Source organism: Cucurbita pepo, chromosome 8 (genome assembly GCF_057944985.1).
Source record: "Cucurbita pepo subsp. pepo isolate OVF chromosome 8, ASM5794498v1, whole genome shotgun sequence".
NCBI lineage: Eukaryota > Viridiplantae > Streptophyta > Magnoliopsida > Cucurbitales > Cucurbitaceae > Cucurbita > Cucurbita pepo.
In genome coordinates, this window is record NC_141805.1 from 3,626,423 (window position 1) to 3,642,618 (window position 16,196).

The 16,196-nt window shown below is 37.7% G+C and overlaps 2 protein-coding genes and 1 pseudogene across 6 annotated transcripts; all 3 read right to left on the reverse strand.

The window, feature by feature from the left end:
* Positions 1-2,253: 2,253 nt before the first annotated feature.
* LOC111799899 (phosphatidylinositol 4-phosphate 5-kinase 10) lies at positions 2,254-8,256 on the reverse strand. 3 transcript variants are annotated; one of them, XM_087125936.1, is made up of 11 exons: positions 8,095-8,256; positions 6,990-7,146; positions 5,575-5,740; positions 4,692-4,802; positions 4,290-4,477; positions 4,100-4,194; positions 3,748-3,844; positions 3,547-3,646; positions 3,359-3,405; positions 3,240-3,280; positions 2,254-2,533 (listed from the first exon to the last, which is right to left on the reverse strand). In XM_087125936.1, exons 2-9 carry the CDS (start codon positions 7,136-7,138, stop codon positions 3,364-3,366), a joined length of 948 nt encoding a protein of 315 aa, XP_086982062.1. In that variant the 5' UTR covers positions 7,139-7,146; positions 8,095-8,256; the 3' UTR covers positions 2,254-2,533; positions 3,240-3,280; positions 3,359-3,363. The 3 variants fall into 3 exon arrangements, with proteins under 3 accessions (XP_086982062.1, XP_023539168.2, XP_023539170.2); XM_023683400.2 differs by adding an exon at positions 7,369-7,431 and having other exon boundaries at positions 3,359-3,646; positions 8,095-8,235; XM_023683402.2 differs by having other exon boundaries at positions 3,359-3,646; positions 8,095-8,254.
* Positions 8,257-8,860: 604 nt separating this feature from the next.
* On the reverse strand, positions 8,861-11,797 carry LOC111799807 (F-box/kelch-repeat protein At3g61590 pseudogene; annotated as a pseudogene). 2 transcript variants are annotated; one of them, XR_015422112.1, is made up of 2 exons: positions 11,334-11,797; positions 8,861-10,361 (listed from the first exon to the last, which is right to left on the reverse strand). The product of XR_015422112.1 is annotated as an F-box/kelch-repeat protein At3g61590 pseudogene, transcript variant X1 (transcript). The 2 variants fall into 2 exon arrangements; XR_015422113.1 differs by lacking the exon at positions 11,334-11,797 and adding an exon at positions 10,508-11,320.
* A 2,282-nt stretch (positions 11,798-14,079) lies between these two features.
* On the reverse strand, positions 14,080-15,311 carry LOC111800520 (uncharacterized). Its single transcript, XM_023684252.2, has one exon. The coding sequence runs from the start codon at positions 15,137-15,139 to the stop codon at positions 14,297-14,299; it is 843 nt and encodes a 280-aa protein (XP_023540020.2). The 5' UTR covers positions 15,140-15,311; the 3' UTR covers positions 14,080-14,296.
* Between the last annotated feature and the right edge of the window lie 885 nt (positions 15,312-16,196).

The following is a 16,196-nucleotide window of genomic DNA, read 5'->3' on the forward strand; positions in this document are numbered from 1 at the left end:
CTAATCGAGATCATCATCAAATTTTCTTCAGATTTTTGGACGTTCAAGATAAATTAACCAAAGTAGTAGAAGTAGGAGTTAAATTGAATGTTGAGTATTTCTCAGTGCTCGATACTAGATTAACCTGTTCTATTTCTTTCACCTTATTTTATCTCTTCTCGAATGGGCCCGTCCCCTTCGCTGCATAACATATGCATACATCATACATCCACGTGGATATACATTAAATAAATCATAAAGATGTTATATTTATTCAGAAATGTTTCTATAATCTCGTTGAATTTTTGGAAAGTTGAAAATTTTGGGTTGGTTCATGGGTTAATATTTTGTTCGCCGCCACGTCAATCAAACCAACCCAAAAATACTGTTACACCTCGATCCAACCCTACTTTTAAGATTATTATGAAAATTAAGAAAATTGAGCGTTAGTAATCAATATCAGTGATGCATTGTGACTTTTAATTGTTTGATATTTATTAGTTATTAATGTAACGTGTGTATATATATATATATACGGTAGATAAATATATATATATATTTTTAATAATTAAAAAAAACACAACTTGTTCGCGAAGCAACCCAACTTGAAACAGAGTTGGATTGTAAATTCTATTAATTTAGGTTTGGTCCAAAAACTTTCTCGAACCCAACTCGAAAATAAAAGGGTAGGGTTGAGTTATGAACTATTTTCAAGTTCTTCGGATCACTAACTCAATCAACTTGAAATTTCGAGTTATTCCAAAAACTTTCTCCAATCTAACACAACCCAACTCGATACACTCTGTTACCGGAAAAACATACAAAAACATACAAGAATTAGTAATGGTAAATGAATGAAACTCATGAAAAAGGGGAATGGCGGCTGCCCTTAGGGAAATAGGCAGGCATAGGAACGGTTACGTCGGCCGGAAAACTGGGCGGAAGCTACGGCTTGTAGCTTCTGAAATATGGTAAGTTGTTTCTCCCATTTTTTTATTGCTTTTTGCATGCTTTTTGTTACCCTAATTCAAATAATAATTAATAATTATAACTCACATGAAACCCTAAAACTAATGCTTTTTTCATTTTTTATTTTTATTTTTATTTATTTTCATCCAATACATGCAACAACTCCAACCAGGACTTTTAACATAAAGTTCCTAACAAATTCCTTCATTTTCTTCCCTTTTATTTAATTAATTTGTCATTATCAACGTACCTTAAGGGATATTTTATTTTATTTTATTTTATTTTATATACTTTATTTGATTCCTACCCTTTCAAATTTGAAAATTAATTAACGTTATTGATTATACTTAGCTTAATTGTCGAAATATATGATTTATTATCGGTTTTGGATAAAGGACGATAGAAAGATATTATCTCTCCTTCTTTTTTTCCGAGAATCTTTGCCGACTTTAGGTATGACAACACGGGGCAAGGCGGGGTGGAGATGTACTCCTAATGTCCGTTTCCGTGGGAATTTTCCATATTAATTTCTTGTTTTGGACGATTGCGGTCGTATTTATACCGAATCTTTGTTTGGGGATTTGGATTGCGAGAAAATCTTTGTTTTTCCTTTTTTTATTTTTTTTTATTTTTTATTATTCTTACTAAAATTTATTAAATTTTAATATAAAATTGTATATAATTTTTAAGTTAAAGTTAGTATTATTGTTTTATTTATTTAAGCATATACTTTTTTTCCAACATACAAAAGGATTATATTATGAAATGAAATATAATATCATACAAATATGAATGTAATTAAGTTAAAAGGTTTTAAAGTTTACATTATTGTTATAAATAATTATTATATTTTCTTATACACAAATTAAATATTCAGGTGGATTTAGCGTTGGGGATGGGAGGAGGATACCCTCCCCGTCTCCGCCCTGTCTTGAACGAGGGACCAAACTTCAACTCGGTTAAAAAAAAGTACACATAATCAACTTTGGTGAATAACGAAGCTATCATACTATCATATTAAGATCAATTGTGGTGAACAACGAAGCTATCGTTAGTTGTGAGTGTGACCACCACTCTACCTTGTTTCCGATGGCAGGCGACCGTAATATCAAACCGTGATTGTTAGAGGTGGAGTATAACAACCATGGAGAAGTAAATATCGTGGAGGGTATTTGAGTCATTTTCATAAATAATGAAAAGTTAGAAGTTCGAATTATACGTTATTATTGAAGTATTGAAGGATTGAAGGATCGAAATTGAAGGATCGAATCTTCGGTTCGTATAGTAAGGCGTTGAAGGAAGGAATAATTGAATTGTGTTTATATTTGTTGAAGATTAAATGTTTGATGAAGGAAGAACAAGAATTGAATTTAAATGAAATAATAAATGAAACATTAGATTTAAATTTAAGATGGACGCTACAAACCCAGCATCAATCATACTATTTATGTAATACATCAACGACAAAGATCGTAATTGAAGCCTTGTTCATCAGCCTAAAACATTCCTTGTCGAACAACATCAATCACGACCGCTATCACTGTCTGCTACCACTAGAGCTAGCTTGCTCGAACCAACATCAAACCTACAATCAAAACGAAAATTAAGAACAACCCATTTGAAAACATTGAAGAAAAAGGGAAGAAATGATAAGAAATTGATAGATAAGAGAAAGAGAAAGCGGCGGAGGAGATAACATGGGAAGAGCTCCCTTCAATCCAATAAAGGAAAGGAGAAGGCAAGAACAGCTCCGAGTGCATGCAAGCCTTTGGAAGGTGCGGCGGCGCGCTTAGGCGAAGGAGCGGCACCCCATAGGCATTCATGAACTCGCAGCACTTCCTTTGACCCTCAACCCCCCCTCTCTTTGAATTGAAGGGAGCTCGGTCGGCAGCTCTCTCCCTCCGCGGTGGAAGGAATGGGATATGGAATGAGGGAGAGAGGTGGGGGCATTATATAGTGAAGTGGAAGGGGAAAATGGTGGGCATTAATGGAGACGGGTAAGCAAATCAATGGTGGGAGAGATCTGGGATCGGCGTTTAAGAAAATGACAGAGTCAATGGAGGGAGGAAGAGCATGTTATTGTAACGGATGATAGATTTGTGTTCAAAACCAGCTACTTTTGGTGCAGCAGTATTGTTTAAACCAAGAACCACATTCAAAAACGTAATTATAGAAGGTTGAAAAGTTAGCCACGGATTTTTTCCCTTATATGGATCAAATGGGTTTGTTTCCTCTGAATTCTAAACCACATTTCATGCAATTCATTGCCCAATAAAGTGAAGAGTTCTTACTACAACTGGGTTGACTTCACATGGATCAACACTCGAAGTTCCTGTAAGATGAGCAGAGTATAAGATGTTGATTCCCGAGGGCCATTCTTTCTTTGAACAACAAGACTAAAGTGGGTTACCAGTTTTAGGTTGATTCTCTTGCTAAGAACACTTTGCTGAGGAAATCCTGGAAGCGAGAAGAATATACTTTGGGGTTAACAGCTGAGATTGTCTTGGAATCATATTGTATAGATTTGTAAGCATGTTCTAGACGCTTGATCACATTGTAATTCTGGAAAATGTCTATTACTCCAAAGTATAGCAATACATTGTAGCACTCTGGCACCCTGACCCTGCTTGGTGAAGAAACGATTCCCATCTCGTTCCTCGGCGTTCGGACCGCGTTTGCAGGAAGTTTTGCACCAAGCCTGATATGAACACCTCGTTAGTTCAAGCAGACCATGGCTGCTGGCTCAAAATACTACTAGAAACAAAAAACAGAATGATCTAAAGAGCCAATGGTGGATACCTGCCATTATGTTTAAGAATGCCAGCAACAGTCAACTCTGCATCGTCATGTCGAGTGGTCCTCGTTCCAGAAACAGAATTTCTCCGGTCTAATGAGCCTGAATCGAACTAAGAAAAGTTATGTTCGGTTCACAAGTTCCCTTTTCGGCTTAAATGCAAAATATATACGATATGATTCAAGAGGTGGAGGATGAAACCATCGACCGTTGGGATCGTAGTTTGATGTTTTATCCATTTAGTTATGCTCAAACTGACTTTAAATACTTGAGTTAATGACAAATCTAAGTCTGATTCGATGATTAAGCCATCAATGATCTTAAATGTCAATGGTTCGAGAGGAGGAGAGAAACCACCTTGACGCGACGGGGCATCTATATGCACACCAAGGAAAAGACTGTAGTCCATAATGCCCTCAGCCTCCAGAAACTCGCAATCATACTTGAGTTGCCTGAAGAACATAAGAACACTCTCTTAAAACTACGCCACAGGGGACGTTTCGTCTTTAGGATGATTATTTATGAAGCATTAACGCAATGAACTTACGACAATATCTTGTTACGGAGGGACGGTTCGAGGTAAAAGTAGAAATCAAGATCAATATCCTTATAGATTATCTCCTCATGGACTATCACTTTGTTAAAATTCCGACCTCTCGACGAACCTTTGAGATCATATCGCCGATGCAAGTGCAAATCTGATTGCAAGACGTTTGACATGCCCACAAAGTAAACCTGAGAAAACGAAAAACCATTAAACAAGCATCAAAATGAAAACTAGATACACACAATCTCTACAATTTATGAGTTGCACTCTTTCAGATAAACTTCTTCATCAAAACTTAGACAAAGCCATTCTAATATGGAAGAAGTGCTTATCATTATACTCCTACAGATACAGTAAGACCATAAGCTCATGAGACAGGACATCAATACAAATTTCTGGTACCTTAATACCTCCGACGGGTCTCACTACGTGAAGTCCATATAAAGTGGTCAACAATGACGAGCCGTGCTTTTTTAGATGTCGATAGTATTTAGGAAGCATGTCCCTCAGAACCTGAGATCAAGTGTTGAGCTAAAATAAGGTGATATGAACCAAGGCATCTCAATCATGTAATATTAATGCCACGTTAAGAAGAATTAAGCTTCATTCATGCAACAAAGGCTTTAAGATACTTCAAGTGGAGCTTCGGATACAAATTTATGGTGTTTTTTAATGTATTTTAATGCTTATTTACATAGTGGCTTATTATGGTAATAAAATATATTTACAACTCTTGGAATGCCTCACGGAAGATTAATGGTTTTTATTTTGAGGCTATATAAAGCCATGTATGTTGTCATTTAAAACGGGACTTGGAAAATGTAGTAAAAGAAGCATTTGTGCTTTCCTTTAGGCAATGACAAAGTTTCTTTGCAATTCTATGTAGTTTAGGTTGCATGCAGAATCATTCAAGCTTGACATGATCAATCTTTCTTGTGGAGTGATTCAAATCTCAAGAAAGGCCAAGTGTTCTTACCTTTCCTTTGCATGTTTAGAATCATTCAAGCTAGACAGGATCGATTTTTCTTATGAAGTGATTCGAATCTCAAACAAGTGTTCTTACCTTGTGATATTCGATCAACAAGGTAATCCGAATCTTACTTTCCTTGTACTCATTTCTTATCATTTGGTATCGGAGCTTCTCTTGAGTTGATTCCTTGTGATGAGGTCTCAATTCAATACTTACCCGAGAAAGTTTCAGGTATAAATTTTTGGTAGGAAAATCTGAATTGTATTTATCTGTAAGGCAAGCAGACATTCTATGATATTGTTATGATGGGCTTACCTTGACTTGAGATTTTCGCAGGGTTTTTATCACAAATCTGTTGTCATTTGAGAGAAATATCACGTTGCCAATTCTTCCGGGCGAAGAAACTTCCCTTAGAGTCTCATCACCACAAATGGATAACATATAGTCAGCATACTCTATTTTCTCTAGCTCTAGTATGTTTCTGGAAGAACAAACAAACGAAGAAAAGAAGGAAAGCTTAAACTTTTAGCTTCATCTAGCTTCAAGATTACTAGGTGAACTTGTAACCGCTCAAGCCCACCGCTAATAAAAATTATTTCTTTGAGCTTTCTCTTCAAAGACTTTCCCTCGAGGTTTTAAAATGCTCTGCTAGGGAGAGGTTTCCACACCTTTGTAAGGAATGTTTTGTTCCCCTCTCCAATTGATGTGGGATCTCACGATCCACCCTTTAGGGAGCCTAGCGTCCTTGCTAGCACACCTCCTGGTGTCTAGCTCTGATATCATTTATAACCACCCAAACCCACTGCTAGCAGATATTGTCCTCTTTGAGCTCTCTTTGAGAGCTTCCCCTCAAGGTTTTAAAACGTGTATGCTAGGAAGAGGTTTCCACTTCCCTCTAAGGAATGTTTTGTTTCCCTCTCCAACCGATGTGGGATCTCACAATCCACCCCCTTTGGGAGCCAGCGTCCTTGCTGGCACACCGCCCGGTGTCTAGCTCTGATACAATTTGTAACAGCTCAAGCCCACCGCTAGCAGATGTTGTCCTCTTTGAGCTTTCCCTTCAAGAGCGTCCCCTCAAGGTTTTAAAACGTGTCTACTAGGGAGAGGTTTCCACACCCTTATAAGGAATGTTTTGTTCCCCTCTCCAACCGATGTGGGATCTCACAATCCACCCCCCTTGGGGGCCAGCGTCCTCGCTGGCACACCACCCGGTGTCTAGCTCTAATACAACTTGTAACAGCTCAATCACACCGCTAGGCAGATATTGTCCTCTTTGAGCTTTTCCTTCAAGAGCGTCCCCTCAAGGTTTTAAAACGTGTCTGCTAGGGAGAGGTTTCCACACCCTTATAAGAAATGTTTTGTTCCCCTCTCCAACCGATGTGGGATCTCACAATCCACCCCCCTTGAGGGCCAACATCCTCGTTGGCATACTGCCCGGTGTCCAGCTCTGTTACCATTTGTAACAACCAAGCCCACCGCTACCAAATATTGTCCTCTTTGAGCTTTCCCTTTAAGAGATTCTACTCAAGGTTTTAAAACGCGTATACTAGGGAGAGGTTTCACACCTTTGTAAAAAATGTTTTGTTCCCCTCTCCAACCGACTTGAGATCTCACAGAACTTGTTAAGGATTCAGAAGTTCAAGGACAAAAGGTTGGATTCACAAAAAAAAAAAAAAAAAAAACAAAATAAGATAAGAACAACTTCTAGGGAGATTTTGTAGGAGGGGAACCTGAAAACTGCTGGACAATAATCTTTCCACTCAAAGTCAGTAAAGGAGCCTTGAGGAAGACGTATGTTATTCTTCTTGGCGTGTTGAATCCAATCAGTTTTAGTGGTTTTGAAGTCCTGTGGTGAGACTTCCTCTCTCCCCATTGCCATGAACTTCCCTGCAACACAGAGACCTTATTCAAGAACAAACGATTGCAATAATGATCACTATTAAGCAGCCTAAATGATATCAAAACAAAAGGGCTTGGTCAAATTCAGGGATCGTGGTATTAACAACATTGTTCATATAACTTTGGCCATTTGTCCACGAACAGTATAAAGAATCTTTCCAAAACCTACAAAGATGGAAATCATCTGAAAATGATGTTCAAAATCCAAACCTTATTAATGTCCTAAGTCCCTTGACTGATCCAGAAATCGTTGAATTTCCAGGTTGATTCCAACTAGAATCATCCAAAAACCAATGTCAGTATCTTAAGAACAAGTTAAATTTATAAACACATTCAGGATAAACATGAGAAATGATTATATCAACCAACATATTCACATAGAACGAGTTCATATTTTGTTCATCATGCCATTGTCTTGTTCCAAACAAACCCAGATGGAATCACAAGCTCAAACACTTATCTGATATCTACACTATTCTATTGTCAACGGATTTCAAAGCCATTATACGCATCGTGGTTGTTTTCTCAAAATGTGGGTCACCATAACCAGAAAAGCTGAGAGGGTGTCTTCATTGCTGCACAAAACTGCTCTGTTGTACTCAAATGGCACAGAAACAGAGCCCCCCCAGATAAAATTACTAACAGATGTAAACAAAAGACGTCCAGTTTTATTAGGGTCTCGAAAACCCAGATCGCCCCACAAACAAGAACATGTGAAAGATGCATTTTCTAATCGAAAAGGGCAAAAAAAGAAACCTAAATGATTTCCCCACATCAATCAACCAAACCCATTTGCAAAAATCAACCAATCCAATCCTGGAAGAATCAGAGGGACAAAAGCAGCAAGTATGCGATAAACGAAGACGAAGACAAAAGGGGAAAAAAGTGGTATAAATTTCGCTGAGACAGAATGACGAAAAGGGTCGAACCCATTACCTTTGTCAGAGGAAGAATCAGTTGATGAGGGGAGAAATTGAGACAGCCATGGAAGAAAGAGATAGAGAAGAAGAAAAGGGAGAGGGAGATGAATAATTATGGTTTTGGGATTGAAGGGCGTGCCAGAAATGGAGGTTAGAGACGATTGAATTGCAGGGGAATATACAGTTCTTGGCGCCATATTTAGTTGTGGGGTATTCTAACTAACGCCCTATTTTTGGCAAATGTCCACTAATCAAAAGCTCCATTGCCAACCCAAGTGCCCTCTTTTACTACATTATTAGTTAAAATGACATGTTTACGTGACCAAATATGTTAGAAACCTATGAATTTATTTCATTTGATCGAATAGATTGTTAGAAATTGATTTATGATGTGATATATTTAGCACGTCATGTCTAGACTTTGTAATTGTCGATCCTAAGGAACAACCTAAGGAACAACGCAAGCAAGCGATCAACATTGAGTACCCATTAAACCCAAAAGCTTAAATTGTAGATAGAACACTCGATCATAAGGAACAATGCAAGCAAGCAATCATCGTTGAATACCCATTAAACCCAAAAGCTTAAATTGTAGATAGAGCACTCGATCATAAGGAACAATTGAATACCCATTAAACGCTTAAATTGTAGATAGAGAACTGAGTTCATGTTGCTGCCAGGACAGCCCACAAGTACAAACAGATAGATATACATGTATAGAACAGCAGAGTTCTAGACAGAGCTCAAGATGAAGAGAGAGTGATTCATTGAAGAAGTTCCAGGAATCACCAAATTTGAAACTGTTTTACTTGAGAGGTATTTTCCTATGTAAAGAATTATATTCTCATATTCATGAATATGAATGCAGCTTTTATCTGCAGTTACATGTATATACTTCTTCCATGGAATGTAGATTCTTCAGTGCAACAGAAAATTCAAAAGAGAAAGCAAATAAGAACCAAATCAACCAAAATTTTCAGCACACAAGCTGAAACAAATCAGGGATTGATCTCGAGCCTCGGTTCGAAGCAAAAGCCGGTGAAAAGCTGAAGTGGGAATCTCTTTGTCACCGGGCACTTCTGCGACCATCTCCATTGTTTTACGTTCATGTTGAAAACGAGTAAAGCTGGAGCTCCATAGCTATGGATGTAGATAAGGTCATCAGTGCCACAGCTGGAAAAAACATCATCCAACTCCCCAAATCCCTGGAAGAAATTGTGAGGCATGCGTGCAATTTCTTGCCACTCTTTCCCACAAAGAATCCAAATGCCAATCCCTTTAATAATGTCTGGCCTATCCTGTTTACCAATCCCTCCAACCATTACCAGCTTCTGCTTAAGGTTCATCAATCGACCACATGTGAGTGAACAAGGAGCAGGAATAAAGCTTTTTATCAACAAACCATGAGAAGAACGGTTAGAGATATTATAAGTAACGAGACCATGTCGATGATCAGATATCCCGCCCCCAGTTGAGTAGAGCAAGAAGTAAAGAATGCCATCACAAATCACACTCTCGTCGCCACCTCTCCACTCCAACAACACTTCAGTCAAGGAGGTAGCCCACGTGTTCGTTTCCGAATCATAGATATGAATCGATATATCCCATTGAAAGAAGTTTCCAGGAACTTGCTTAGATTTCACAACAGAGATTGTATAATTGTGTGAAACCCTGTTAGCAGAGATTGCTAGTGCACTATAATCAGAGAACTTAGATCCTGAGGGCTCCGGTAGTTTCATTGAGTATTTGGTTATAGGATTGCAGACATGTAACTCGCTTCTACTGTCATTATCCATGAAGCAAACCAAGCCACATGATGAGGCAATGAACCAATTCGACTTGTCGATGCAGGGGAGATCGATGGCATACCACTTCCTAAGAACTGGATCGTAGGCATGACCAATCGGCTCATCCGAGCTCGTAAACATGAAATACCAAGGTTTATGCGATTTGACATGTGAGAAGTTCCACAAAAAACTCCTGGAACTGACTATATCATGCCATCTTTTGCACACAGAACCAGCTCGAAAAATGCTTGCTATTGGTAGACATGAAAGAATTCGTTCCAACAAGTCATCAGGCAGGATCAACTCCACAGAAACTGCTACAGCCTCTATGCCTCCCTCATTTGTGAAGTCTGAGTACGAATCGAAATTTCTAAGATCTCTTGCCATCTCATTGTGGAAAAGCTTGATCCATGACGTTTTTCCCGCCATAACGAAGAACTGATCACAGGACCCGAATTAGAAGAAGACGCAGCAGGAAGGAACCGATCCAATTGTTCTGAATTGAAACAAGCACATGTCATAAACCATATTCTTCCAATAGACAGGGAGAAAAACACATTTCAGCTAAGTACAAATGACAAAGGGAAGTCAGAAACTAAAACATAGAGAGTACTACATAACACTACTCATCATTACACTTACAGTAACCTAAATAAAAGTCACACCACCCTCAAATCATACGACATATCCTGTCTTCAAGAATGCCATCTGGGTTTGTAAGTCAAGAAATGATCCTTTGCAGAACAACTTGCGACCATACATGTAACAGCCTATCAGCCCAACCCCGTCGCGATATTGTCCTCTTTGAACTTTCCCTTCCGGGCTTCCCCTTAATGTTTTAAAGCGCGTGTACTAGGGAGAGTTAAAAAGGTTTTCACACCCTTATAAGAAATGTTTTTGTTCCCTTCTCCAACCAACGTGGGATCTCACAATACATAAGAAATTGAAGTGTTTTGGAACCACAAATAAGGGCAAAGGGGATAAAATTTGAGGCCAAACAAACGACATTGTGCAGAACCCCACAAGAAAGAATGGCAGACAGCAACAAAAGATGTACACTGTTCATGAGTACAATATTCTTTAAGAAAACATGTATGTAAGGAGTCAAATTCCAAAGAGGGAAATAAATACAAATCGCCTAATCATAACTGCAAAGGGTAAAATTAAGAACAGTGGAAATCAATTCAAAAAGAAGCTTTCCGAAACAAAATCCAGTCCAGTCCACATTAACTCAACATAAATTCAAGCAATCTCCAAAGGGAAAGGGAAAAACAAACAAGAACACGTCTCAAGAGTTAAGGATCAACCAACTACAAAAACCTGGCGTCCAAAGAAAGGCATATCCATATCCATCAGCAAACGAGCAAATACATGGATTAAAAACAAAACCCAGATCAAGAAAAAGGGCAACAAAACGATTACAAAAGTAAAATTAGGCCCAGATATCGAAAACCCAGGATGAACAAACCTTATAAAAGGCCTCCTCGGCAGTGCCCTGAAAATGGGGTAATGGTAGATTGGATGGAGAAATGTGGGATGATGAAGGAAATGAGAAAGAGGGAGCAAGGGTTTAATGGGTCAGAGAAGAGAAGTTAGTGGAAAATGGGATGAAAGGATTGAAAGGGGGGTGCAAGATTTGGCGGCCAAAAAACAGAGAGGAAGCATGAGGTGAAAGCATGTTAGATGAGAGAGTGAGGCTGTCTGTTTTGTTGCTACTCAAGATTTTTCTTCGGTTTTACATCATTTGGTTTCTCCCCTTTCGTTTTCTTTTTAGATATAACAAAAACGACAGACGAGAGTGGGAAGGGGAGGGCGGTTTCTCTTTTAGCGGCTGTACAGAGAGAGAGAGAGAGAGGCGCGTGGAAGCGCGTGTGTTTTTCTCTGGTAATGGGTCGCGTGGGGATAGAGCGGGCCTTCGCCTTGTGTTTCACTCCAGACCTGTTTTCCAAGCCATCGATATATATATATATTATTTATTTATTTATTTATTGATGGTATACCCCGTTTAAATTTTTTTTAAAAAAAAAAAAAAACCTTCAAATTTTGTACTAAAAATAAAAGTATTTGACATATTACTTTTCTAAAAAACAGATAAAAATTAGAATATTAAAAATATAATTTACTTTAAAATATTTTAAGGGTGACGTCATTAATTAATATTTTTAGGGTGAAATACATCATTAATTATTTAAATATATTAATCTAAATACAAAATAGAGTTTCCATCTTTATTTCATTTTAAAATAAAATATCAACCAAAATTTATTAAGACAAAAAAATAAAAAAAATAAATAAAAATTAATTTAATTTTGAGTGACTACTCATCTAAAATAAAATAAAATTACAACCCAAATTCGTGTATATATATCACAAGGATCAAATAGGTAGCGTAGAAATTAAGAACCCGTAAAAAAAAAAGTTGTTAAGATAATTATTTAACAAAAATAAATAAATTATATTTATTGGAATATATACTTTCCCGAATAAGAGAGCATCGTGTTCTTTAGAATAAAACCTTTTCTTTCCTACATATTTGATTTCCATAGCTCCCTCGTGCTTACCCTTGTTGTTACTTGAAAAATAAAACATTATGAAAAAACACATACCTCTCTATTGGCCATATTGCCCGATTGTGATCTATCACCAATAAAATGTAGAGGAGCCATATCGCTGCTCTCCCTCATGACCATATTGCTAAGTTTGCGACCATATCGTTTGTTAGGGAGAGGTTTCGTTCCCCTCTCTAACCGATGTAGGACCTCGTTGCTGCTTTGATTAATAAAAGATAAAGAAACTTTTTTTTTTTTAAAAGGAGGTCAAACTCTCAAATATTTGTCATGATCGCGAGTCACTCGAATGTGTATAGTACTACCAGCTATCCATGTCGTAGTCGGTTTTGATTTTTTGATCTAAAAAATGTTCAAACTCGACTCGACTTAATACACGGACATTGTTTAAGATTTATGTGTTGTTTTGTTTGAATGGTAAGATGAAAGGAAAAGAAGACAAACAAAATGCCAAAAATGTGTTCTAATCATGGAAATTCAGAATTTAAGTTACCAAAATAGGGAAAAGGGTAAAGAGTGTGCGGTCCATCCTTCCGTTGGCTGCTGGCATGAGGGTAGAAATATGTGGTAAAAGGTGAGTGAAGAAGTACAGTAAAAAAGTAAAAGAGAGCAGCACAGAGCAGTGAATCACATGGGTTAAAGCAGTCATCCCACAAATAAATTCTTTTAATTTTTAAAAAATTAAAATTTTGATCAAATTTTGGGTTGAGATTATTTTAATTGAATCAACCCGACCCGTTACAATCTAATCTTGATTATTATAATTAAATTAATTTCCATTTCATTTTTTCAGTTTTTAAAATTCTAACATTTTAATTTTAGATATGTTGGGTAGTTCAAAGTGTCAAAATACCTCAGAGTTAAATTTGATTTTTAATTATTCTCTCAGTAACTAAATTAAAAAAAAAAACATATTAGTAAAATATAATTATTACAGGTTAACTACAACTACAACGTTGTCATATGTCAATATTAAAAAAATAATAATAATAATTAATAAAAATATTTCTAAAAACCCTAAACCCTAACCTTTCAAAATTTCACTAATATCTTTAAATTTAAAAAAAAGAATTTTTTTTAAATCATTAATACTACTCAATTTTTTAAAAAAGTTCAAAAATTTAGTACTTATGAAATAGATAATATTAACATTCTCTACTGTATCTTCATAGATTATTTTTAAACAGTTGAGATGTATATGCAATTGCAGCAACAACAGCAACGATCTCACTACCTGTTATTCGAATCAAAGGTTAGAGAAGTCAGATCGACACGTATGTATTTCTGATTGTCGTTGCGATCCATCAATTACGTCAATTATGGTATGTTTTACTAATTCAACAATTGAATCTCGAAGGCAACCTATGGCCATTCTAGGGTTTTTTGGGCGGTTTCTTTTCACTCCACCTATTCAAAGAATCATCAATTTCTAGTCGACGATTTCGATCTTGCGAACTCGGAAGCCACGACACAGGCTTATACGTTAACATATTTTTGGTTTGAATTCAATTCCAAATGATTTTGATCGTTCATGGAAGTTGGGAACAACTCCATCTCCTTTTTGTTTTGAAGGAATTTCGTTATTTAATAATTGCATGCAAAATCAAAGGTAAATATTTTAATTTTGAAATCATGAGATTAGAACACTTGATTCAAATAAATTTCCCTTAAATTAATAAAAATTGAAAGAATCTGAACAAAATGAAAGGAATGACGAAATTGTTCTTCTGAATCTCTCAAATTTTCATTCCAGAAACCCTTCCATCCAATGGCGGGGGAAAACAAAAACATCTATGATGATGATGAACAATGAACAATGAACAATGAACAATGATAATGAAATCCTCAACTGGGGTTAGAGATTTTACCTTTCCATGTCCGGAGATCCTCTAAAAACCTTGATGTTCTTCTCCAATGGCGGAATATCATCGCCCATCCTTGTCTTCCTATGGATCACCAGACCACACAAAAACCCGGAACGCTTGGACGCCTTCAGGGTTTTGGCTTCCCCTGCCTCCGCCCCCTTCCTAAATCCGTTCAAATCACTAACCAAATTCGATTTCGCCGACAACGATGAAGAAGAAGAAGAACACGTCGATTCATTCCCATCCGACGAATCCAGCAACTCTGCATCATGAGATCCGGCGGAAATTTCAGAATCCCTAGCCTTAGATTTCTTCTTCCTCCTCCGCCGCCGATCAAAACCCTCCCCCATCAAATCGCGGTAACCAATCGCAGGCACACCATTCAAGGAAGCGAAATCGGAGTTTTCATTAACCATAACGCCGATATTCAGAACGCCTTGGAAGCGTCCAGAAGGACGACGGACTTGGAGGGCAGTGAACGCAGGGGTCTTGGTACAGTCATTAGAAACGATGACGTTACGGAAAAGGAAACGGACAGTACCGACAAGAGAGTCACGGAAACAGCCTGTGGCGTAGATCTCGACGGAGACGGCGGCGGTATCGCGGGTAAGAAACTCCGGCGAGACGCGGAAGAGAAACTTGTCGTTCCAGGTGGGGTTGTCGCCGCCGATGGTGTCGAGACGGGTGCGGAGGCGGTTCAATGGGTCGACCCATGCGACGGCGTAGGTCTGTTTGGGATGGAATTGGCGGGAGGGGACCTTGAGACCTTGGGCAGAGATGAGGTTGATCTCCAAGACGGGCATGTGGGTGGCCGGAAGAATCCAGTCTCCGGCAACCTCCATGGGTGAAGATGAGAGAGAGAGAGAGAGAGAGAGAGATGGAAAGGGAGAGTATTAATGGAGCTCAAGAACGGAGGACATTGCGGCAGGCAAGGAGAGGTGCCAGCGGAGAAAGAGGAGGGGAATTTTAGAACGGAGCGGCTCTGGTTTGGTATCAAATGGCCGGATGTAAGCTCCGCATCGTTGGCCCGAACCGCCAAAATGAACCAGACCGCATGGAGAAATGAACCCGACTGAATCGAACCGACTCGCTCGTATACTTTTAAATTTTAAATAGTTGTGGATTAAATTCGTAATTTAATTTAAATTAAATTAGAGAGAAAATTCCATCCTTTTCTTGGTTGTGTAATTAATAATGATTAATATATTTATTATTTGTTGAATGGTATGAAATTACTTTTTCTCCTATTTATTAGTTGGTTCGGGAGAATGTTTAGGATCGTTGAAAGTCACTAATCGAGTTAATTATTTGTAAGTCATTTTCTTGACTTGATCTCGGAGTATTGTTTATGCCGACCCATTTTCAAGAATTTGATTTTAATCTCCATAGAAATATTGCTATAGATTACGGTCATATGATCATGTTTATTTGATTATACTATGGTGCTTAGTATAGATTATTGTATAAATCATGACTAACGTTATATAGACAATGTCTATCGTTAGTTGTGGTCTATGGTTAAATAGATTATAAGTGACGTTATTTGTGGTCCTACATTGTAGGCTAGGACTAACGTTGTGTATTGTTTATATTATAGACCATGATTGATGTTAATACTGGTCTATTTAATGTAACATAATTGATATTAACGGTGATTTATAATTTAGACAGTCACTAGTGTCACAACCATATTATGAAGAGAATAGGTTGTGAACCTCCCGTGCAGTTATGATAACATGGCGCCTAACTAACCATGTGAGGGCCGAGACAAGACAGTGTTGTGATGCAACCGAGGAGGACTATTCTCGTACGTATCCAATCGTCTCAAGTCATACTGAATCTAATCACTTAGGGTTTGGCTTTACTAGCATGAATGTCTTTCCAAGTGATTCCTACCGG